The sequence below is a fragment of the Brienomyrus brachyistius genome, unplaced genomic scaffold, assembly GCF_023856365.1.
Source record: "Brienomyrus brachyistius isolate T26 unplaced genomic scaffold, BBRACH_0.4 scaffold47, whole genome shotgun sequence".
Lineage (NCBI taxonomy): Eukaryota > Metazoa > Chordata > Actinopteri > Osteoglossiformes > Mormyridae > Brienomyrus > Brienomyrus brachyistius.
Window position 1 is genome coordinate 1,512,320 of NW_026042322.1, and position 25,557 is coordinate 1,537,876.

A 25,557-nucleotide genomic window follows, 5' to 3' on the forward strand; every position below is an offset into this window, starting at 1 on the left:
TCTCTTGAAAATATGCAGTTTAAATAACTCCTGTACATCCATCCATCCATCCATCCATTTTCCAAACCGCTTATCCTATTGGGTCGCGGGGGGTCCGGAGCCTATCCCGGAATCAATGGGCACGAGGCAGGGAACAACCCAGGATGGGGGGCCAGCCCATCGCAGGGCACACTCACACACCATTCACTCACACATGCACACCTACGGGCAATTCAGCAACTCCAATTAGCCTCAGCATGTGTTTGGACTGTGGGGGGAAACCGGAGTACCCGGAGGAAACCCCACAACGACACGGGGAGAACATGCAAACTCCACACACATGTGACCCAGGCGGAGACTCGAACCCGGGTCCCAGAGGTGTGAGGCGACAGTGCTAACCACTGCACCACCATGCCGCCCCTAAATAACTCCTGTACATATTTTATCTAATGCAAACCAAAGTACCGGAAAATATGCAAAAAATATTCTGTTTCTGCACAGTTCCTCCGGAGTCTGGAGTTCGAATCCTGCCCGTGCACCATGTGTATGTGGGGTTCGAATCCGGTCCCTGCTCCGTGCATATGTGGGGTTCGAATCCCACCCCTCTACTGTGTGTATGTGGGGTCAAGTCCCACCCCAGCTCTGTGCATATGTGGGGTTCAAATCCCGCCCCTGCTCCATGTGTGTGTGTGTGGGGGGGGTATTGGTGTCTCAGTTACCTGTAGTCTATATGTGTGTGCTCCGTGAATGTATCTATTTGGCAGTTTCATGCACATGAGAAAGCACTGGGGGCTCAGGGCACAACAGGGGAAAGACCACGAACCAGAGTCCCTCCAATCTCAGACACAGCCTCGTAATCCACTGAGTTACACGTCAATAAACCAATCAGGATGCAGCCATTTTTCTCTGTGACCCTGAGCAGGGTAGCCAGTTGGGGGATACATGGATACGTCACACAAATAGGATAAGCATTGGGAGGGTGGGCTGGAGGCGTTACTCATTTTGGATTTTAATTTCTTTACATTTACATGCATTGTATTTAGCAGACGCTTTTATCCAAAATAACATACAAGTGTGGAAAAAAAGCACAAACTCGCTATCATGGGGCCAACTTGGTGCTGGTTAGGCTGAGCTTCCAGGGAAAGGCCAGGGAATCCACACCATTCGGAATCTTCTGCATTTCTTTGAACGACATGGGGCTGCATTTCGTGATGTGAAAAATGCACCGGGGTCATTCAGTGATCAGAGTGGGGGAGGGGGGAGGCGCGTGGGCTGATATCCGCAGGTTTTTAACACTCTTGCTGAGAGAGGAGACGCCCTTTGCACCTGTACTGAGAGCGCAGCCGGGTGGTGATCTGGACAGGCTGAGCAGATGGGCGTACGTGACGGCGAGTGAGCATTAGTGTGAGCGACGATGGATGCCCTGCTGTCAACGTCGTCTTCCTGGCAGGATAAAGGCGGGGCTTTCAACTGTCTGATAACAATATGGGCAGATACAGAGCATAAATGCTGTGTACGATATTAAATCATAACATACAATAGCTTTGCACTGGGATGGTTGATATTTTTATTGCTTTTAAGTTATATTTTAAACAATTAATGGTGAAAAAGCTTACTGTGACGTCATATTTTATGCATTTGTGACAGTTACTAAACATCGGTGTGCAGATTTCAGGGGCAGCTAATAGGTTGGGAGTTTTACCATCACTGCCATCCCTGGCTTCACTACCTCTCTGGGAGGCGCTTTTCATACCCAGTCAACTTACTGACCTGTTGCCAATTAAGCTAATTAGTTGTGAGATATTCAGCCCGGTGTTTAGTTTTAGCATCACACAACTTTTCCTGTATTTGTTGCCCAGTCACAACTTTGTGTTGCTGGCATCAAATTCAAACTGAGCGTGTGTCTGTCATAAAACAATTAAATGTCTCAGTTTCAACATTTGATATGTTGTCCTTGTTCTATTTTCAATTAAATATAGGTTTTCACTACGTGCAAATCAATGCTTTTTATTTGCATTTTATACAATATCCCAACTTTTCTGGATTCTGGGGCTATAGATTCTTTTATGCCAGGTCAAACGCAGGCATCACCAATGGTGAATATCTCTTCCGCAAGGGTCCTCTCGACTAGACTTCCACAGCCCCCCGGCAAAGGGATGATGACTCGTTCCCTAAGGTACTGGGACAGCACTTCAACATCTGGAATTAGGAACCTATATGCTGCTATTGTTAGCAATGGAAGAAAGACCGCTCCCATAATGCCTTTTTCAGTCACTTCCTGGGTCTCAGTAGACCTCAGTAGAGGACATGTGCTGGTCAGGCTTGCCTCTTGTAGCCCTACTTCATGTCGTGTTTGAGAACGCCTGACGCCCAGGTTTTATGTAGAATTCAATGACAAAATCTGCTTAGTGTTAAACATTAATCTATAAATATAACAATAAATAGATTCATGTATTACAAACAAAAGCATGTTTATAAAAAACCACAGACAAAACCAACCCAATGAGATAAAAGTAATGAACTTTTTTATTGTACTGAATAATGCACTTCTTACACTGTCTTCCTGATAAAACAGCATTTTCTACTCTTGCATTTATATGCATTTTGGCAAGCATACTAAAAAAAGAAGATTGCAGAAAAAACAAAATAATATGGAAAGTAACTACTGCTGAACTCACTGAATACAAATCACAAACATACACTCCTACTGACTCCTGCAGTCACATTTAAAATTAAAACAACCGACACCTCGTTCTATCATTTCCTATCATTTCTCATGTGCAGTGATGCGTTGTGCTCTGTTCTCGGTTGTCATTTTCCGCCATAAATTCTTCCAAATCCAGTGGCTTTTCTGTAACACACATAGCTAGTGCCTATTCTACAGTACGATCAGGCTAATCATGTGAAAGGCGTCGGCAGGACTAAGCTGAACAGGGCCCAGTCTAGGTTAACTTACCCTACATAAACTGCACACTCATGTATTATTTTAATGTAAGTACTTGATGCTTTAGTGCGGTATCAATAGTGTGCAGATTCAATACGCGCCGCATGAATTATTAGCATCAGCATTATGTTCAATGGCAGAGTGTATTGTTTGTTTTTATTTAGCCCAGATGGAAATAAAAGCAGGTAAAGAGCAGCGATAGAGTGATGCAAGCGTCAAAAGAGCTTCGAGACGTCGTCCTCAAGCAGTTGACCGTGGTGCTCAGCCACGGGTGGACATCGGCGCGGCCTCTGCTTGCCGATTTCCACTTCACACTCTGCTTGTCCAGATTCTGCAAGAAAGCACATGAAAGTCGATGCCGAGGGACACTCGAAGGGCAGAGAGTAGGATGGGTGTGGACCACGGGGTCACAGAAGCTGTCAGGGATACAGATGCTGGTGAACTTTGCCGCATTTCGCTTGAGTTTCTCTGTTAACCTCCCCGGCCACAAACAGGACCAGGCTTCCTCTTTCGAACTTCTGCAGCGTCACTGAAAGGCCTCTTGTCATATCCTCTGATTACATACTCCAGAACATCTTGTAATCAATTGCAGGCAGGAGAAACTTTATACCACGTCCTCCAGACCAGAAATAATGATGCCTTTGATCTCCTCATCCCCCTTTTCCCCCACCCATCCTATCTGGCCACCTCTGGAACTAAGGACCCCTTGTTGCCCGGGCTTGGCCTCCTTCCCCATTCACATGGATGCCTTCTCCAAGGCCCTCTCCCACCTCAGCCATGTCCCTGTCCATTGTTCTAGCTGCTGTGACCTTTCACCTAACGGCTATGAACTGTCGTCGTTTCACTAACGATAAACACCGGAGCACTTTCCAAACCGCGGTTTCCTTTATGATGGTTACTCCCATAATTCACTGCAGTCAATGGGCCATGAAAATTGTACAGCTCTGCTCAGGACTGGTGGAAAAAAAAATCTGTGCATCAACACAATTATTAGTACAGTATGCTTGAGCTTTTGTAAATGTTTACCTTCTACAATGAGACCATTTACTTGCAAAGGTTTTTTTATCTGGCTGATCCTGGGTGGTTTTAAGTCTCTGCTCGCCCAACTGCCATCATACACGATAAGAGAGTTACCAGCTGTGCAGACAAACGCCACCCTGAGAGGAATAACTTGATGCTGAAATGAATCCTGGGTGTCCTGGACCAGCCAATCAGAGGCTGGAGACCCGATAGGCATCTCTGTCCCCATAAGCGTCGGAAGGCAGCCATGAGTCGATGAATGACGTGGCATTCCGATGAGGATTTCCAGATTTGGGATAAAAGCACGGGACTAATCCCAGGTAACACATTCTTCGCCTCCGGCATCAAGAAACAGCAGAACACCTCCACTATCCCGGCCAATCCGTATTGTGCAAAGAGTTTTCATGTTAAAGGGAAATTTCTGTTGTGCTCAAATAAGACAATAAATCCAGGAAAGGTGACTGGTTGGACAACTACCCCACAAGAGCAAGATAAGAGGTGCTCTACTTGAGCAGTACTTCCTTTGGATATGCAAATTTAAGCTGAACATTAATGTTAGAAACAACATATCTGCAAGAGGTTTGTTCGCACATACATCTTTTTTTTCTTTATTCCAAAGAACTTTGCACACGTTCAATGCCATGTTTGGTGTTTGCTTTTCTAAAAGCGCATCTGCGTGCCCCGCATTGAGAGACCTGGTAGGACTGTATGGGCAGCTTAGCAATGTATAACCACCATACGAAGAGAAGCACGGTGAATTAGGCCCACTACATATGCATGCACTCCACACAGTTCCACCTGTACCGTACTCCTAGTTCTTGCAGAGCTATAGAATGCCACAAACAGCCAGGAGTCTGCAGATGTAACTGTTTAGTGTCTGCTCCGGCAATGCATCATGGGAAACCCACCGAAGCACCGCAGTAGTTGTTTTTCACACTGGAACACGTTACTGTGTCTGACAGGTTTGTGGTAGGGAAGGAGCGTGCCAGGGAGCCCCCAACGATGGCAGGAAACGGCACGCAGCCAAAAGCTCCTCATCCGCTTAATTTTACCTGGTCTAGATTCTCCTTTAAATTGCCGGTTCTGAGGATCCATCTGATCGTGCTGCTCCTTTCCGGAGACGAGCAGGGTACGACAGCTCAGGTATGGCCTCGGAATCATGCTGCTCCATCAACGATGTAATGGGCAGGTGTGGATTTCGCACAGGCACTTGGGAGGGGTGGAGGTGGGGGGGGGGGGCTGCCGATGTGGGGCTCACGGCCGTGTTTCCATCTGCCCCCCGCTTTGTAGCGATGCCAAGCCATTGTTGGGGGTTGACAGCTGGTGCCACGTTAGGGGGGGGGGGGGGGGGGGCGGTTACTTCTGCCTTTTGGGAAAGGAATGTGGAGCTGATGGCTTCAGTGATACCAGCACTGGTGCGTACACATGTTTGCGTGGGTGTGTGTGCGTGCACATGTTTTTGTGCGTGTGTGTGCGTGCACATGTTTTTGTGCGTGTGTGTGCGTACACATGTTTGCGTGCGTGTGTGCGTTTGCACAGTCATGTGATCAGAAGAACAAGCAGTAATACCTGTATTAACTGACAACGGGTGAAAAGATCAGGGTCCCTCCTTCATACACCAACCCTGGGAAATAGTCTAAGCCAATGTCTCCCAATCCGCTCCTCAGGGACCCACGGACCCCACGTTTTTGCTTCCTCCCAATTCCCAAAATGTGGACCGTCTGTCTGGCAGGAAGCTGGGAGGGAGCAAAAACCTGGACCGACTGTGGGTCCCCAGGGACCAGATTGGGAAACACTGGTCTAGGCTACATACTCAATAGCCTGTTGAAATTATAGCCCTCGGAGCAGGTTTCATCAAATATCAGTAAAGAACATCAGCCTGAGCTAAGGAAAGCAGCTTTAAAGTAACTTTTTTCAGTTGTGTTTAACGCAACAAACGGATTAAATATCAATACGAGTCCCCCGGCAATGGACAGGGATCCCATTGTGTGAGACATATTAGTCAAAATGCCAGTTAAACAGCTATGGAAACGTCAAGATGGACAAAGTGCATCACATGTTGATATGAACCCGAGAGCATTGGGTGAGTCCCTAATCCCTGCATTTGATACACTCCACCTTAGTACTCATCAAGATAATCCTGCCCAAGGGAAAACACACACTTCATGGGGAATTAATAATGCTGAAGAATAATGCTCATTATTGTATTACAGAACAATATAATATAATTTCTATTTAAGTGCATCTTGAACTCAAACAATTCAAGCAAAATACCATATAGCCTTTTAGTCCTGTCTACATTTTTCTAAAACCTCTACTCTATTTAACAATGCCTGCTGTATTTTTGCAACATGATCTGAAATGTGTTGAAATGCTATGAGATGAAATCCCTCGCAAAAACTAAACCGAATTCTGTTGCGGTACACAGAGCCATTTCAGCCTGAACGTGTCGTGCTACCATAAACCTCTGCTACGGCACTAAAATTCTGCAATTTTGAAGGCAAGACTAGTTTAATAAGAGTTAATATCAGCGTTGCCATGAGTTCCTTTCAATAACTGCTGTAAAGCTCCTCGAGAATCATCCAACCAAACAACTTGGCGAGTCTTTTGATCTTTCTATGTCACCATAGAGACCGCAAAAAAAAATCCCTCGCAGCCCCCCTTCTTTACTATCCATTGGTGTGCAGAAAAATATCAAAGCTGCTCATGGAAAGAACAAAGAATATACATCTATCTTTTATCTACAGTTCAAAACAAAGGGTACCAAGGTAGGACCATGAGGAACACCTAGATTTGGAGACGTGGCAGGAAGAGGATCCAAAAAATGCCTTCTGAAATGATCCAAAGGCGCATGCTCAAGAGCTGGACATACATTGGCTTTTACTGTGTGCATCTTGCGATGTATAAATCAGAGAAAAGCTCCTGTTGAACTTGAAGACCAGAAACAGCAGCCTGGATGATGAGGGAGCTCGGCTGCTATCTGGCCCTTTACCCAAAAGGAGGAGAAGGGGACCGATTTGGAGATGCGAGTTGAATCAAATATAATTTAGAGATCAGTGGTCATTGTTGACACACCACAGCACAGCACACAACAAAATATGTCCTCTGCATGTAACCCAGTGCTTCTCAAACTCGGTCCTCGGGATCCACTGCCCTGCTTGTTTTCCAGCTACTCCTGCCCCATACACAGGTCCCAGCTGTCTTTCAGCTTCTGACTGACTGAACACACCTGATCCAGGTAATCAGCAGAGTGTAGGGCAGGGATAGCTGGAAAACAAGCAGGGCAGTGGGTCCCGAGGACCGAGTTTGAGAATCACTGATTTAACCCATATGTGTCGTCATGACATAGCAGGGGGCAGCTAATGCAGCGCCTGGGGAGCAGTGCTTGGGGGCGGTACCTTGCCCAGGGTACCTCAGTGGTGCCTTGCTAGACAGGGATTCAAACCAGCAATCTTTCAATTACAAGTGCGCTTTCCTAACCATTAAGACACCACTGCCCACTATATATAATAAAAACAAAAGGGCACAGAACGAACACCCCACCTCACCGCACCTCCCCACCTAACAGAATAACAAACAAAAAGCTTTAAAGGTAAAGTTCTTAAAGGATGCCTTATTTTGTCTTCCTAATAGTCAATTAAAAATATGACTTTATGTCTTATTATATTATTTATTAATCTTATTAATTCTAATTAATGTTTGTTATTAATTATTTTCTGTTTATCGCTATATTTATTATTGTCTCTCAGTGTCAAGACCAGTGGTAGACCACACTCCAGAGGTACATAGTGTGTGTAGACCACACTCCAGAAGTACACAGTGTGGTAGACCACACTCCAGAGGTACATAGTGTGTGTAGACCACGCTCCAGAGGTACACAGTGTGGTAGACCACACTCCAGAGGTACATAGTGTGGGTAGACCACGCTCCAGAGGTACACAATGTGGTAGACCACACTCCAGAGGTACACAGTGTGGTAGACCACGCTCCAGAGGTACACAGTGTGGTAGACCACGCTCCAGAGGTACACAATGTGGTAGACCACGCTCCAGAGGTACACAGTGTGGTAGACCACGCTCCAGAGGTACACAGTGTGGTAGACCACGCTCCAGAGGTACATAGTGTGGGTAGACCACGCTCCAGAGGTACACAGTGTGGTAGACCACACTCCAGAGGTACACAGTGTGGTAGACCACACTCCAGAGGTACACAGTGTGGGTAGACCACACTCCAGAGGTACACAGTGTGGGTAGACCACGCTCCAGAGGTACACAGTGTGTTGAACATGCAAAAGTGTCTGTCTGTCGTCTTGTGTGAAGAACCGCTGTCTTTGTGCAGACTTGTTCATTAGCAAATGTGGAATGTAAGGAAGGTAATACATCAATCTCCCCCCACTCAAAGATTTTGTGTACCCTTTAATTAGGATTGGGCGACCTCTGACCTTTCACTTAGCCCCCAATGAGAGGGGTCGTCGAAAGACAAGGAATCCGAGCAGAAAGACGGCGCACGGATCAGGAATTACAGCGCTCATAAAATCGCTGTTTGTACTCCCTTTACGGCCAGCAAGTCATTGACCGTGCGATTAGTGATTCATGTCGTGGTGAACTTCGCGTATTGCACACTGTGAACTGGTGATGACCTGCAGATTCACGAAAAACTTCAACTTGTATTCTTGCATCATACCCTTTCTCAATCTTCTCTAAAATCTCACTTTTTTTAGGAAAATAAAACAAAACACAGGCACCAAAAAAAATTAAAACATTTAAAATCTGCATTTTACCCAGGTATACAACCCAAATTTAAAAACTGATTTTATAAAGCTGATTTATGCTGATGTTCCAGGAATTTGTCTATCGCGGTAATCATATATTACAGGATGCGCTACAACAAACTTTTCACCAGCAAGTCGGAGAAATGACTCTCTGATCTGGTTGTGTGCTATAAATGCACGTTGTCATCTGATCTGGACTCTTTTAATTTGGCCCTATTTTTAATTTACTCTTAATTCAGGCAACATGTTCAGACATGGTATGATTTGGTTTTGGCTGGTCTGTAGCATGATCGATGAATGCTGTAACCACCAACCAGGCAGTCTGCTTAGACCCTAAACATACCCAGGCACCCCTGATGATCAGAAAATGGGAACATAGGGCATAAGAGCAGAACTCGCAGCTCAGTGAAGGTCACTTGGAGCCATGGCCGTACTAACGGCCCACTGTGACCTACTTGCAAATTCATTGCAGAATTCCTCTATATTTAGCTCAGTAAAATAAGCATGGCCGGCAGTGATGCCCACGGTGCTTTAAAAAGCAAAGGCCGGACAGCTGGGCAGCATTTAAATAAGAGGCGATCCTTCCTGCCTCTCAACTGAGCCTTGCCCTCGTCAATCACCCAGCTCGGCCCTATCGCATTACTGCCTGGCTTGGCTTAACGCCTTCCTTCAAAAATAGAGGGGGAGAAAGGACAAAGTGAAGATTTACAGGGACGTCGGGGGTCGGGGTCTAACCGGCCTCTGACCGTTTATGTGACAATGACAGTTCCGAGGTCTGGTGTGGTAGCTCGGCCCGAGAAGAGGTTAAGGGAAAGGCATCACAACTAGAAAACACTCTGACACCAAATGCTTTTCCCGGGAGTTGGGATGCGTCATCAGTTTATAATCATCGGTTCTCGGGGTCAAAGTCATGATGTCAGAATGACGGAAAGCACATCAAACTCAGGAAGCACACAGACTGATGTTTCAGACAAGAGTGAAATCATCGCATTGCACCGCGAGTCTGAAGCCTGAAGACAAAACTCACCGCCTGCCAATATTTCTGAGACATTAATGAGACCCATCACCCTCTGAGACATGTCTGCAGTCCTGATGCTTTCTCTGTTAATATGCAGATTTGAAAGAGACCCCAATTAGAAAATGGCAGTCAGAGCCTAGGTTTAGCTGCTGTCCAGCCACAACCACTGCTGCTGTGAAGGAGTTAATTTTTGGTCCGCCTTAATCCTTTGTGGGTCTGTGTGTTTAAAAAAAAAACTCAGCAATAAACTTCCACTTGACTCTGATTAATGAAATCTGCAGGCTTCGCTTTGGATACCAATGGGGGACCAAGGGCACGTTTGACCCCAACCAATGGATCCTCTTTAGGATGCCATAAATGAGGAATGAACAGCCTAGGTGAATAAGCTAGCCAGGTGGATTCCAATGCCTTTAACAAATGGCTATGAAGCTGTGCTACGCTCTTCAATAATAGCAGCCCCCACGGTGTGGGTAATGGTCTGTCCGGCCAGAGTGTGAACACGTTATGTAGATTAAGTACAACCTATGTACTGTAGGTGTGCTGAACTTCACAGTTACTAAGTTATTTGTTTAGCCTACAGTTATGAAATGTGCAATTTACATTCTCTTGAGAACGTAAGTAAAAGAACAAACAAATGTATAAATGACTAAAACCCAATGTACAGAAAATGAAAATTCAAACATTTAAAAGCACAGATTTTTGCTAAAACCTCTGTGCCATTTCAGTGGTATTTATATGCCTTTAAGGCCATGTCCAGACTTGTGGTGTTTGATTTTGAACTTAAAGTATCCAAAATAGAACCACCAAATTAATATATTTCGGAAAAACTTCTGAATAATTATGAATCTTAAAAAAACAATTAATGGCCCCTAAGATTTTCTTATTGTTATATTGCACACATGGTGAAAAATTTGGTAACAGGACCACGAATTACACAGAAGCGACCCAGATCCTGTGTGGGTTCTGATGGGCCTGTGTTGTGGGCTGTACCAGTGTGTGGCCTCATTAGCTGATGAAAGGGCGAAGGATGGTGGTTCTAATGACCTCCCCGCCATCGCACTATAGACATGTGTGTTCTTGTCAAAAGGATTTGTCCAGATCTCTCCCCAACAATCTCCAGGCCAAGACACTAACTGAAACCAGGTTCAGTCTCCAGTTCTGGGGTTGTTCTGGTTCTCTCTGTATTTTAACGGATTGGAGGGTAGGTGATATCGGTGACTCCACATCCAAATATTTGACATTCGCGCGGCCACAGACTGGCACCGTCTGCATTTTTTGCGAACAGCTGAAGACATGAAACCAGACCAGGCCGTCCCTTCGTCTTCCACAGAGCGCATTTTTGCTGCGCCGTGGGGGAACGGGCGAGCTGCAGTCACGTTACGGACATGCTAATTAGGAGGGAGGCTGCGACAATGGGGCCTCTGCGCACTGCACGTATAACCGGCTAAGGCTTCGGCACGCAGTAGCCGTCACCTGTGGAACGGCCACGTCAGCACCGTGCAAAAATGTGTCGGGAAGTGTTTAGTCTGACCCCGTTCTCTGTTGGTAGGGAGGTAACTTGTCAAAGGCTCCCTAGTGTGACTGGAATAGGTGCTGAGAAGCCCTACATCACATCCAGACATTCCCACAGAGGAATCTAATCCTCCTCCAATATCAATCATGCCCCAGGATGCGATACGGGCTGGTGGGGCCGTTGGTGCAGCAGCGGTGCCACGGGGCAGCATTACAAATCCTCAATCCCCAAATCCTCGGGGCCTGGCCTGGAACAGAGCCCAGGGTGTGGCAGTACAATGCCAGCTGTGTGCATCTGCTCTGGATGGCCTTTCAGGCCCGATTCCTCACTATCCATCTTAATCTGTCTCGGGTGTCTTCCGACTGGAAATAAAAGTGCAAATACAGTGAATCCGTCCATACCAATGGGGGTGGGGTGGTCAGGGAGCCTTTGGGGGGGGGGGCAAAGGCTGTAATTACGACATGGTCCAGATTAATTGCAACTGAGGGGAATTACTCTCACGCTAAAGCTGAGCTGCTTCCCCAGTCCAACCTTGTAAAATGCTTATTGTAATTGTGACATAATTCCTTCAAAGGTGATTTAAAGTCACTAATGTATATGTTCTGCGTCAAACAGTTAGAAATATCACACAGACAGTTTTTCTCTTCCTGCAATTACACTTATATGCGCGCATCGCATTTTTTTCCATTTCCCCTTTCATACGTCTTACTGGAGACGGAAAAATGTCTCTCTGGCAAGCAAGCAGCCCATAATGAACAAGTTTTTTTTTAAATACACAGAAGCATTTGCTACGACGTGGGTCTGAGGGGAAGTGCAGATGACGTTTTCTTTGTGACACATGCACAATCACACCAGTAGCTTGACCTTATGTTTTAAAATGGAAAGCTACTATGGCAATGTGTCAAATAAACGCTAAAGGGAAGCTTCTTCCTGTGTCATACTTCCTGCGCGCGACTCTTGCTTTCTCTTTAAATGTACCTCCGGAGCTACCCTGCCCTCACCATCCATGTGCAAATCAGTTCCTTTAACCAAACAAGCTATCTGCCCCTTTTAATGAGTCTCTGGGAACATGGACGTAATTCCCCTGGAGCTATCAACAAGTCGGTGCCTGAACCAGGAGCAAATGGGGGCTCGATGGACTAACACATCTCACACAGCGAAGTTCGCGAAAGTCTACTGCCATCTTTGGCCCTGGTGCTGTGCTATTTGGCCCCTCTGTGCAGTACAAACTTGATAGAGCGTCGACAAAAAGTAATTTTCCTCAAAAGGACTTAGATGCTGAGATCAAGTGGTGACTAGTTGTTGGCCCCTTGAGCGAGACGCTTAACCATCAACTGTTGCAGTAATGGTTTATTTTGTGGAAAATGAGAAAGCATGTAGTCCAGTTAAAGTTTCTAAAATGTCAACTTGTATTTTTTTTCTGAAATGTCTAATGTGACTGACAGGAAAGAACATATGTTCTTTGGGGGGGGGGGGGGCGTATCAGAGGGACTCTGCTGACAGAGACATGCCTGCTATCCTGTAGCACCAAGGCGCATAATCGGTTGCTGTCGACGGGATTTCCAACTCCCCCCCCCCCCCCCCCCCCAAAAGGCCGATAATCGTATGCAGGCGCGGGGGCCAGACTCCTCGCGGCGCTGTGAGGTGATCTGGTACCTCAATGCGGAGCTCACCATGTGAGATCCATCCCACCAGATGAACGTCATCTTAAACAGGCTCGTCCAGTTTGACCTCGGAGAAACTCAGAGCTGGGGCGCTGGTGGCCTCCGCTGCTGGGAAAACGAGAAACGATGGACAGCAGATGGCGTGTTTCCTCATTAACAATATAGCCAACTTCTAAGGACACGAATCTTTGCAAGAATCATGATTAGGTGTCTGTACATGATTTATGAGATACAACTTTTTTCAATAGTCTTATACACACTGATCCCCTAAGAATAATGTAGAAAAGCATCATTTTAGGAATTTAAGTAAAAATCTGTCAGGTTTTTAAGACCATACTCGTGTTTGAATCTTACATGCTAATTTGGGGTCATATGTAAAATATTTTGGTAAACATGAGGATATCTTACAGCTATCCCTTCAAAGATCTCACGGCTCTTGCCTCACTACTCGCAGGCGTGAAAATGTCAAAGCACCCCGCCCTGCTTTTCTACAGTTTCTCTGGTTTACACCATCAGCCGTTACTTGGCCAATCAGAGTGCAGCGCATAACTGGACTGACGAGCGAGGCCCCATGAGTCATGTGATCTAAGCCTGTGATGAAGCTGATTGGCCTCTGCTAGGAGTGTTTCTCAATACCAAGAGCACAAAGCTTGTACTTGTGGTAACGGCAGGACTGGTCTTGCTAACTCGCCTCCCAAGAATGAACTTGGGGTGCAATGAATCATGGGATTGGTCTCATTTGGCGAGGATGCAACCGACATATCCCAGATATTTGAGGCGGGGCAAGAACGACATTCAGAGATTATTTCTGTCCTTCTGTACTTCTGTTCTTGAGTATTGGAACTGGTCGTCGGCAGTGGAAGACGACGTAAAACGGTCAAGTACGCATACTGAGAATCACCCCGGGTCTGGGTTTGGATGACATTAAGCATCCATAACTAACCTTTCGGCACATCTGCGCCTGGGCCACTGCTTCCGTTCTCATTGGGCAGGTCCTTCAGCGACTCCACAGAGGTCTGATTGGAGACATCGGTGTCCCCTAGCTTGATGTCGTCCAGCTTCTCCTCAGACTGGTCCATGGGGGCCGGAGCACTGGTGCTGCCTTGCTTGACAGAGTTCCCCGCTTCACCTGAACACAGAACAGAATCGTCCCGCCATCCACCTGACATATTCACCGCTTCTTATCAACTTCAACCATAATTTTAGCAGAAGCCTGCTATGTCTTCTTTTCTCGTAACATTCCATTGTCAAAATCCACCACTAAATATCTATTGGTCTAGAAAGGCATCCCTTAAGTTAATTTCAGAAGAAGGGTGTCAAGTTTAATAGCTTTTAAATCTTGAAAAAAACTGATGGTGAATTGATAGTTATTGACTGTCAGCATATGTCATGAATGCTCACCTAGAGCACAGATGATGCGGTAAGACTTTACCTAAAGCTGTCATCTGTAATACATTACAGATACCTTCATAGTGCATTATAATTGTCAGTATGAAAATTAATTACGCATTGCAGCATCTTCCATTGACAGTCATGGGGCGTTATAATGTTGATTATAATACTTCATAATCTCCAATGATGAGCTCATCTGTAATGCACTACAGTGGAACCTGCTTATAGTGATTATGGTTATAGTGATCACGGTTATAGCGATTAATCACTTGTATGTATCAAAAAGTTTGGCGCCGAAACATTCCTGTACAAATACTGTTCACATAATTCGCTTATAGTAATCAAGTAGTTTGCTTAGAGTGTTCTTTTGGGTCTTTTTATACATAACATGGAAAAAAATTAAACTTTTTTTTTTTATTTGCCTACTTTCCCTTCTGCTTCTGATTCTAATTCTGCATGCACAGAAAAGACGACAAGAAAAAGAAAGTCATTTTCTCTCAGTGACAAATATACTCATCTCAGATATGGGTTATATACAGTACTGCGTTATAGCGTATTTCACTTATACAGTACAGTGATTTCATTTGTACAGTACTGTAATTTGAAAAGTGTTTTAAACAGCTGCGCTGCATTTTGAAAGACTGTAAAACTCAGTAAATAGTGATGCTGTCTGTTCTATTACCTTACATTCATGTAATAAAAATACAAATGTCATTTATAAGGAAATCTGCCTGAAAAAGAAAATGATTTGGTTTTAATGATCATTTGCTTAAAGTGATCAATTTCACCAAGATAGATGTGATCATTATGAGCGGTTTATACTGTACCTCCAAAATGCATTACATTTGGTCTGTATAAGAATTAAGGATGCTTTATACTGCATTATGAAGGTATCTATAGTGCTTTATAGATGAGAGCTTCATAGAACATTCATAATGCTTAATACACATGGTTATAATGTGTTATGCATTATAATGCGTTCTGAGTGTGTTCATTGATTCTTATATACATGACATTCATGGGTGTTACTAATCTTGCTTAAGTGAAGGTTCCAGGTTATTGTTACAGAGCTGCCAGGTGTAGCGGAATGTACTGGATGCCGTTTACTTTGTTTTAAGCTGTCGCGAACTTAGAATCAAATTTTGGCAAATGTGTTCCTTCCACACAAAATGTGGAATTCCACCAGCTGCGACCCAAGGTCCTGCTGCCGATTATAAACACGCGACGTAAGAACAGGGGAACCTGGTTATAAAATGTAGTTGCACGTTTTGCGATGCTTTTAACGACGGGAGAACCAGCTGACCATCCCGGCCAGAGCAGTGGGCCGATTAGGGACACGCCCACTCGGCACAGCTGGTCCCCGTGGGGGTGGGCCAGACCCCGTCATTAGCTTGCTGGAGTGGGCGCTGTGACATCCTGCCCCCAGGAAGCGCGACGCCCTCCCCTGTGCTCTGGTCTGTCATTCACCACTCGCCACCTTCAGAACTTTCATCTTCCTGCCTCACCCGGTTCTGTAATTAGCCCTAACGGGTCCGCCGGCCCAGTTTCTGATGCAGTAATTGAGAAAGTGCCACTTAACAGCAGGTGAGGGAGCAAAGCCGGTATTTAGAGTCAGCTTGCAGACGTTTACACCTAAGAAGAGGAAAGTGAGAGGTAGGGGGGCCCGGCCAGAGGAAAAGCCTTTGCTTGGACATGCCGCATGAAGCTGGGGTGTCGCTAGGGCTGTGTTAGGGGGGGCTTTAGCCCTCCAAAATAAATATAATAATAATCCTTTATTGGCCATTGCACAAGTACAGGTACATTTGGAGTTCTTCTCTTTGCCTAGCCCATGTTGCTTGCTGTAGCTGGGGTGGCTGGGGGGGGGTGGGTCACAGTATAGGATCAGCTAACATGCAGTGCCCCTGACACTGGGGGTTAAGGGCCTCGCTCAAGGGCCCACGGATATGTGACTGGTCTGCAGAGGCAAGGATTCCAATCGGTGACCTTCTGATCATGAGCACGGAGACTTAGCTGGCTGAGCCACTCACCGGCCCCTAGGGGTTTACATCAGACCCACACAAACAATTTTTTTTTTTCTATAGCGCCTTATCACAACATTACATTGTCGCAAAGCGATTTACAGCATCCCCACCCAAAGCCCCCAATCATTAAGCCATAGGCGACAGGGGCAAAGAAAAACTCCCTAGAAGTAAGAAACCTTGGGAGGGACCAGACTCAAAGGGGGAGCCCATCCTCCACGGGGCAGCAAAGGAAGCCCTAACCCTAACCAGACCCAAAGGGGGAGCCCATCCTCCAGGGGGCAGCAGAGGAAGCCCTAACCCTAACCAGACCCAAAGGGGGAGCCCATCCTCCAGGGGGCAGCAGAGGAAGCCTTAACCCTAACCAGACCCAAAGGGGGAGCCCACCCTCCAGGGGGCAGCAGGGAGAGTCAAATAGAAGAGATGGCAAAGTTTAGCTTTCTATGCATCCAGGCCTCTGCTCCCTTATCGCAAACAGACCAGTACATATCTATCTTGTTAGATGACGCCTTGTCAGCGGAAGTTGCATATCCCCTAAATGAAGCAACCCTGTAATATTAACCTACTAATTTGCGAAATGCTGACTGGAGATAATCATCTCCATGGCAGGGAGGCAGTGGAAAGTGAGGAACTTGCTGAAAAACAGACCCACTTAAGAGAGCAGAGCGACGGAGGAGATGTCAACAAGCCAAGGAGATTGTGACTGCAAAGATGTATGGCAGCACAAATATTTAAATATTTTGAGAGACAGGAAAGATCTCAGTGCTCACCTGTGATAAGGCTTGGCTGTGGGATGGGGGCTGTTTTCCCCTGCGCTGCGGTTTACCCCCACAGAAAGGTCAAAAATGCAGAGTATTTTTACACAACATGAGTCCAATCTTGCACTTTTTTGTTTATCATATTAATTAACTGGCTGTGAGTTTAACTTGGACAAGCAGGCGATGTCGCCTTGACTTGCTCACAGCCTGCTCTTCTCAACGCGAAGTCTCACCAATACTCCTTTAGAAGGTCCGATTCCCCTTAAAACACGTTCTGTTGATTTCGAGCGGATAGTGCAGAGGCATCCCTGAACACAACACCTGCAGAACCTTCCGGATCTGCCTGACACTGGAGTAAACACACAACAACGTGCTCCAGGCCCCCCCGACCACACAGCTGATGATTCACAGTCTCACATCTACGACCTACTATAAGTGACAGGCCTGAGAGGCTTCCGGAAATGGCCCTGCAAGCTGTACCAGAACAAAGCTGTTGTGATACCAGCGGAGAGCAGAGTACCTCCAAACAATAAAAAAATAATCTCTAAGGACACATGGGATGCTCAAAACATTCATCTTCCACTTCTCGTCCCGATTATCCAACTTGAGGGTAACAGGAGCAAAACAACATCTGTCCATCCACACATCGAGGCCACTTTCCCAACAGAAGGTCAGAAAGAACATAGAGGATGTCTATTAAAAATGAACACTGGTCATGAGCCACAGAAAGGGTGAGTTATAGCTGGTCTAAACTTCAGCATGTAGAGAGATTTTTACAAATAAAATAGGCAGCTTCCATCCAAGGAGTAAAAGAACCGAATCAAAATGGCGCGACCCAATTTATTGCTAAAACAGGTTAAAAAAATTGCTCCTATTGCCGCGTTAAGAACTCCCAAAGGAAATCTGTAACATTGTCATCTTTAGTCTTACGCTTCCTTCCTTTGACGTATGACAGTATTGAAAAGAAACTGCCAGAACTACTCTCTAGATCAGGGGTGGGGGGCCTGTTCCATGGAGGGCCGGTGCGGGTTTTTGGGAAGACCTCTCGATCAGCCAATAACAGTGGGTCCCCAGGACTGGAGTTGAGAGCCGCCGTTTTATCGGCTAATTCAAATTCTAATTTTATTTGTCCCGTGCATCATCGTACATGGTACAACCTGCAGAGAAACGCTTAAAAAGCGATAACACCGGTCCTCCATGGAACAGGTACCTCACCCCAGATGTAGATGATGGTCTCTAAACATGCATCCGTATTGTCTCAGCCGGAGTCATGAACCACGCTGGGCAACAATGATCTGGCTTTTTTTTCCCACAAAGCATTGAACTCTCAGCTAACGTCTTGCACTAACTCTAGGGGCAGGAATGATGTCCTAATGTGTCACGGACAGAGACGTTAACCCCCCAGTGAAGACTAAAACAATACGCAGCACTTCTCGGAGTCATGAGTGCAGTATCTGATGTCAAAAGTGGACTTTTCAATACACAAAGACAAAAATCCTCAGTTAATACTAGATGTTGGCTTCCCTGTTCAAACCAATGTAAGGATCCTCCTTCCCCAACATAAACCTTCCAAATCCCTTTATAATAGACCGTAATTAAAAACCATGCAACGACAACGGAGTAGAGACCACCAAGCGATAATCCCAAAGTTACTATAGGTGGTGTAAATCCTCTGAGTTACCACTTCCACTTAGTGGTAGGACTGAGTATTGCAATGAATTTCACAAGGAGGGAGGAGCCTCACATTTAATCACTCTTTCTTACAGCTGAATGTCTAGCTGAATTAATCGATACTTTATTGATCCCCTTGGGGAAATTGTCTTTACGCCTCCCTCAACTTGCTCTTTTGTAGCGCACGCTGTCCGCGAAGGGCAGCCATCTGTTGGGGCGCCCAGGGAGCTTCCAGACGAATGTTTAACTTCTGAAAAACTCCACACGTTAAGCATGTGCAGTTCCATATGTCTGTGCATATATGTAGATCTAAAGCCATTCTTAGTGAAGCACCAATTCTGTCCAAGTAAGTAAGTAACTGTGGTTGCCATTGCTTTGGAGTTCCATATCACGATATCAGCCAATGTCTTATTAAAAAAACAAAAAAAAACTTCAACTGTCTTTAAACATACGTCACGCTGGCTTGTGGTTTTCTGCTCGAGTTTTCTAACTGTTCGAAGAACCGGAACATTGTGCAAGTGCAGGACAAACGGCAATCTTTATTTACGGCCGTTATGCCAAACGAGAACGATGTCGAAGCTGCATAAACGTAGGAATAAACTACTTATTACTATTATGTTTTGTAATAATATTAAAAGGAATCGTTAAAATACGTATTCACAAACCTTGCAAGGTCTGTTTCCTGCTCCGACCCTCATCTTTCTTTGCCAACTGACCACAAAGGTCCAGCTGACGGGGAGATTAATGTTCTGCCGGCATCTTCCTTATTCCCGAGGCATACGATGAGCGATTATTCAGCGTTATACTCGGCAGCAGGTATGGAAGGCCATTCGGGACTTAATGTCCACTTTGACGTCCGTGTCAACACGTCAAACAAATTACGTCTTAACATGAACATTATTTACATCATGCCGCTGGAGTGAACCGTCCTGCGTTACGTCATGCAAAATGCTGCTAGTAGCGTGGGTGCCCTTTTTCTGCACTAGTAAAGTGGTTGCCCTTAAAACTGGAAAGACACCTGCTTGCTCTTGCATTTTAGTGACACTGTTGAGTCAACAACAGAGGCTAGCATGAGGTCTTCTGCTGGCTACGACTGGTTTATGCTGGTTTTTTTCAGTGGGGGAACTAGTCACGCAATTGACTACATAATTCAAAGGGCACTCATTCTATCCATGGTTCATTTTTTCCACACCTGATGTATTTCAAAACCGAAGTACGTGTGAATCAGGCCTTTCTACGTCAGAAAAGATGAACCGGCAGTAAGCTGTCACACAATTAACCAGATAACCCTGCCAACAAAACCAGCAGAGTTGGCTGTCAGCATAACTGGTATAACGCATCCTGATTATACCAGCATATGTTGTGTTTTGGTGCTGGTGGAGGACCATTGTGACATGCTGCTAGACCAGCACCAAAATAGCACTAACCAGTACCAAACCAGCATAGACCACAATAGAAATCATGCTGGTTTTTTCAGCTGGGCAAAGCTCCACTTAGTGTCCAACTGCACATGCAAACTCCCTTCCTTTTCTCATTCTGAGTTTCCTCTGTTGCACTGTACAGTGAAATGGGTTGTTCCGTTGGTTATTTTAGTTATAGAACAAATGCAGTGGCAGCTCTCATTGACTATATGAAGATACAGTTGCTCAGTTTTGCTAATCAGAATGCATAATCCCTGAGTGCTATATCTTGCATTATTGAAAGGCAACACTGGTGTGTTATCCTAAGGGTTACCATCACCAAACCTTTTCTTGGTGTTTTAGGTGAGTATTGTCTGCCTGGGGTGACATCGCCCCACTATGGGGTCTTCAACCGAACTGCAGGACTGTTTGAGCACCAGGGTGTATAGGGGTGAGGATTTCGTTGCAATGCAATAAAACAGATGTGAAAATGTAGATAAAAAATATCAATATTAATGGACTGGAGTTTTACCTCAGATCACATAATGCTGAGAAATATGAACCCCAAATAAGGCGATTTACCCCCTGGAATGATTTTTGTTCTTCAGTGTGCTACATACAGAGTAACACTATCAGACTCACATTATACAGGAACTGGTGCAATCCGGTATAGGACAAAATCAGTGTGTAGCCAGTGAAACGAGCATTTTTATGTCATAACCAGCATATGGATTCTGATCTTTGGTGTGGTAGTTGGCATTTTGCAGTTTCTTAAAATTCCCATTGATTGATTTTGTCCCCTTATGCCAGAATTTTATCCATACACTCTCTATAACCACTTGTCCTATTCAGGTTTATGGGGTCTGTATTCTATCCCAGCAGCTACGCGTACGAGGCAGGGAACAACCCAGGATGGTGGCACCAGCCCCAAGGGGGGGCACTCACACCATTCACACATACGGCTAGTTTGGTAACTCCAATTAAATTCAGCCTGTTTTTAGACTGTGGAGAGAAGCTGCAGGACGACATGGGGAGAACACGCAAACTCCACACACATGGAGTCAGGGCAGAGACTCGAACCCGGGTCCCAGAGATGTGAGGCAGCAGTACTAACCACCACCACAGACTTGGGAATTTTGCTTATTTCCTTATGTGGTAATTGGCATAAAATAATCTGAATCAAGTTTATTAGCACATAAATTTGCCCCTGTCGCGGAGAGTTGAAAGATGGAGGGATCGTTTTTACACTGCTTAGTGTGAGCAAAGTTTATGGGATGCTTTGTAAGGGAACTTGTGGAAAAAACCTTTTTAAAGGCTGGTTACCATGACACTTATGAACAGGCCTAACCTTTCCCATCTTCCACTGCGACGTGCACAGCGTCTGACAGCGGCCCCTTCGCTTCTGCGCTGGTCTCGCTAGCTGTGAACATCTTCAGCTCTGGGGTAATTTCTAGTGAGATAACAGAGCTGTCAAAATGCAGCCTTTAGAGGCACTCGCTCTCCTGCCCGGAAATCCTATTGCAACACGGGACACAGCGAGAGGAGCTCGGCAGGAAACAGTGACACGAGGAAGAGAAGTGACTTTGGCACCTTTTGGCGACGAGCATTCGGACGCGTCCTGGTCCATGGCGCTCAGCGGAACTCCGGCATCCTCATGATTGTCCACGTTGTAGCCCTATAGATACAGTATAACACAGTGGTCACTGCACACAGCTGAGGAAAGCCTGGATCAGGGTCTCAAAACATAGTGGGAGAACTGGGAAGGACCCCTCTTCCTGAATTAACGAATCCTACAAAAAACTCAAACAATGCAAAGTTTATGGATTGTTGGTCCAGGTGATTTAATGTCTAGGGACATACGAATTTGCCCTTGGGGATAAATGAAGTTTCTTTCTTTCTTTCTTTCTTTCTTTCTGTCTATTTATCTATCAATCATACAGAAAAGTGACGTACCTTTTTCTTTTTCAATATGCAGAAACTTGGTATGGTAAGAACGGCGACAATTATGATGATGATTATGATGATATACGCTAAAAGGAATAGGAAATTGTGAAACTGAGTAAATTATTCGAAAACGGGTTTCAATACGTGTCACTTGCCTTGACATAATCGTGTAAAAGTTCCTTTTTTTTCATATGCAAACATTTATGCCTGGTTATTCAATTATCTCCACTAATACGCCGTTACTGAGGGGCACATGGCAAACGCATGGCTTAAACGAATGTCTCTCTTACCGATGTTTTTGATAGGGAACCTTGTGTTTCCCTCTGAGGAGAAACAAGCAAGACAGATGAAACAAGTTTATGAAATCATTCAATAATGTTCCGTTCATTCAAATTCTGTCATTTTAAAAATGCCAGAGCCGCCTCACCGGTGCTGTTAGTTACTGTTTGTCTGGTTGTAACTGACTGCTTCAGCCCTGCAACAAAAACAATGTCCAGTGTGACCAGATATTCTGCCATCTTAACCCCCCCGATTAATGAAATCATGAACGGTATTCCACTTCAAATATGCTATGAATCCAATATGCCGGTGTTTCCTCCTGCATCTTCCAGACTGTAGACGCAAAGCGCAGTGTTTAAGGATGCTCGAGGCCTCTCACCCGTCGTAGAAGATGATTTCAGTATAGTTGCAGTCGGTCCTATTGATCCTGTAACAAAAAACCAAAACAAAAATGATGAGCAGGGGCAGATGAAGACCAGCAATACATACGCAGCCCTGCCGGGAAAAGTAACATCAACTAATTAAACAGATACTAACTAATTAGATATTCATAATTTATTCATTGGGCGGCACGATGGTGCAGTGGTTAGTGTTGCTGGCTCACAGCAAAAAGATCCTGGGTTCGGTCTTGGGTCCTTTCTGTGTGGAGTTTGCTCCAGTTTCCTCCCACAGTCCCAAAGCATGCAGGATAGGTTAATTGGTGTGTCTGAATTGGCCCTGTAGTTGTGAGTGGGTGCACCCTGCAGTGTGTTGGTTCCTGCCTGCATCCATTGTTCCTGGTATAGGTTCTGGTCCCCCGCGACTGCAGAAAATGGATGTATCATTTACTAATTCAGCAGTCTATAAAAAAATCCATCCATTCATTTTCCAAACTGCTTATTCTTCTGGGTCGCGGGGGGTCCGGAGCCTATCCCGGCAGCTATGGGTACAAGGCAGGGAACAACCCAAGACAGGGGGCCAGCCCATCACAGGGCTTTATAAAAAATCTAATTACAAATATCAGTAATTACGGGGAAATGTAGATAACTGCCAAAATGAAGGAATTTATAATTGTTTTTATTTATATTGCTGTTTAATGCTACCTCAGATACCACTGCAGTATCTCCCATTATTGTCTACATGCCTTGAAATCCGTTAACTGGGGCAGTCATGACCTGAGGTGACAGTGTTTTCCTGCCCTTCAGTCAGTTACCCGTGGTCGGAGACGCTGCCATTCTGGAAGTTTTCGCTACCAAAGCCACAAAAATTGCACGCCAAAGTTTAACTGCCATAGCCACCTCTAGCTCTGCGTCTCTAGGAAAACGAACACACACTGACCGGCGTCCCCCGTTTGACATAAACATTTCAAAGTATGATTCTTCTGACCACTGGACGTTGTGCGGCTGTATTTCTTACACACCACTGAGAAAAAAAATACAAGTGTAGAACGAGTGCACTTACGGCCAGCTAATATACCCAAAACCGAAGTGGACACCACCAGTCAAAGGTGTCAACACACACTGAGATTTTCTGCATTATACTCGATATTCTTTCCTAACAAATGAATCTGCAGTATGTTCACCGTTTGAGTACCTTTATTAGCAAGAAAATGTCACATCTTTGAGTCATAAAATTGACCTCCTCCTATCAGCAGAGAAAATTCGAGCTGTTCTTTTCCACTAGGGACATTAAATACTGCTCTGTTTCGTGGGACGAAATGGTTAACTGGTGCATTTAAAGTCAAAGGTCATCAAGTGACCTTCAGAAGGAATGGGCGACATTAAGTGCAGGTGTGAAGTGCGCTGTTAGGACAGTGTGTGTCAGGCTCCTAGAAGCAGGACTGAAGTCCCATAAAGCAAGGAAGCAGGCAAGGAAGCAGGCCTTCATCAATGAGAAACAGGAAAGAGCCAGACTGGAGATTGCAAAAGAACGTATATTTTACACAGACTAATACCCATAAATTGAGAAATGAGTGAAACAGAAATTTTTGCTGCGGTCTATAAATTTTTTCCAGAGCTCTATACTTGATGAAATAATTGCTTCAGGGTTGTTTTCCTGTTCCTCATCTCAAACCAATGCAGCAGCACCTTCAAAGCCTTCCCCTAAAACTCCAATGTCAACATCACATCGGCCGCAGTTCCTCAGGAAGCATCAGCAAGCGGAACAGTCTTCATCGCTGACGCAACGCTCGCACCTGAGTCACTGGAGCAGTTTCTTCTTGCTGCAGCAGCTAAGGCAATGGGCGATCTCACCTCAGAGTGTCACAGGACGGTAACTCCTCAATCATACCAAAAGCCATACTTCTGTTTACTCAAGCAGTTCTGCAATTCGACAGTAATCATTTTCGCACTTTGCTACTAATTCAAGGGGGGGAAAAACTGGCCGACGTATTTAGCAGACACAGCAAATGCAAAAAGTTAGCTGGGATAACTTAAGCATGAAGTCAGGATCATCCAATAGGAATGCTCCTTACCTAAACTCTTATTGGATGATCAATACTTCTAGGTTAAATTAACCCGCCCCCCAGGGGATTAGGGCCAGATCGGCACAAGGGGGCCCAGATGGCAAAATCCGTTCCCATCATCACACTTTTCTCAGTTTGGTCAGGATGCAAACAAAAGTTTCTGAATATTAAACGCGATTAGGGAGCGGCCCGACACGCAACATCAAGATGGAGTCTTTGCCCACTGCATTTTTTATTTTCTCACTTCTGTAAGACTATAAAAGTACAGCGTTTCAAGAAAGAGGCCCTCACCGTGGATAGTGGTCGTTTTATTCGCTGGTGCTCCTGTCCGCCCTGAAGTGTTGGTGGAAGGGAGTACAGTCGATGTCACATTGATGGGATAACTTTCTCTGCGAGTCCAGTTTGCCGTTGTATTTGTATAATTATCATGCCGGGGTGTGATGGTAGTAGTGCTGTTAATGGTGAAATTGCTGGCCGCGACAGTGATTAACATGCCACCTAGAAACAAAACCGACGCTGTCAGGATTTACTCAGTTTCACAGCTCAGATCCATCCCGTAGCTTAGACGCGAAGTAACTGATAAAAACTCACCGAGCAAGATGAGGCGGCAGCACATTGACGGCTCCATCATCCAGCAGTTATGATGAACTCGTAAGCGTCTTGGCGTGCTTTACCTAGGTGGATTTCCTCAATTACTGAGGCACCACGTCTGTGACGAACTGAGTTAACCTAACCACAAAACA

At 45.4% G+C, this 25,557-nt stretch overlaps 1 protein-coding gene and 1 long non-coding RNA gene across 4 annotated transcripts; one reads left to right on the forward strand and one right to left on the reverse strand.

Annotated features, from left to right (window-relative positions):
* Nucleotides 1–2,482: 2,482 nt before the first annotated feature.
* LOC125723324 (uncharacterized) lies at nucleotides 2,483–25,557 on the reverse strand. 3 transcript variants are annotated; one of them, XM_048999805.1, is made up of 11 exons: nucleotides 25,406–25,557; nucleotides 25,106–25,312; nucleotides 22,751–22,798; nucleotides 22,520–22,567; nucleotides 22,383–22,415; nucleotides 22,102–22,178; nucleotides 21,739–21,823; nucleotides 21,497–21,598; nucleotides 13,853–14,038; nucleotides 12,919–13,014; nucleotides 2,483–3,254 (listed from the first exon to the last, which is right to left on the reverse strand). In XM_048999805.1, exons 1-10 carry the CDS (start codon nucleotides 25,443–25,445, stop codon nucleotides 12,953–12,955), a joined length of 888 nt encoding a protein of 295 aa, XP_048855762.1. In that variant the 5' UTR covers nucleotides 25,446–25,557; the 3' UTR covers nucleotides 2,483–3,254; nucleotides 12,919–12,952. The 3 variants fall into 3 exon arrangements, with proteins under 3 accessions (XP_048855762.1, XP_048855761.1, XP_048855763.1); XM_048999804.1 differs by having other exon boundaries at nucleotides 12,919–13,017; XM_048999806.1 differs by lacking the exon at nucleotides 21,497–21,598 and having other exon boundaries at nucleotides 12,919–13,017.
* On the forward strand, nucleotides 7,600–8,272 carry LOC125723325 (uncharacterized). Its single transcript, XR_007386861.1, has 3 exons — nucleotides 7,600–7,724; nucleotides 7,817–7,967; nucleotides 7,998–8,272. It is a non-coding gene; the product is annotated as an uncharacterized LOC125723325 (long non-coding RNA).

Coding starts and splice junctions, on each gene's coding strand:
- LOC125723324 (XM_048999804.1), bottom strand. CDS start 25,445: ATGATGGAGCCGTCAATGTGCTGCCGCCTCATCTTGCTCG. Junction 21,599..21,738: donor CGAATGCTCGTCGCCAAAAG/GTGCCAAAGTCA, acceptor TTATCTCACTAG/AAATTACCCCAGAGCTGAAG. Junction 13,018..13,852: donor AGGCGCAGATGTGCCGAAAG/GTTAGTTATGGA, acceptor TCGTTTTCCCAG/CAGCGGAGGCCACCAGCGCC.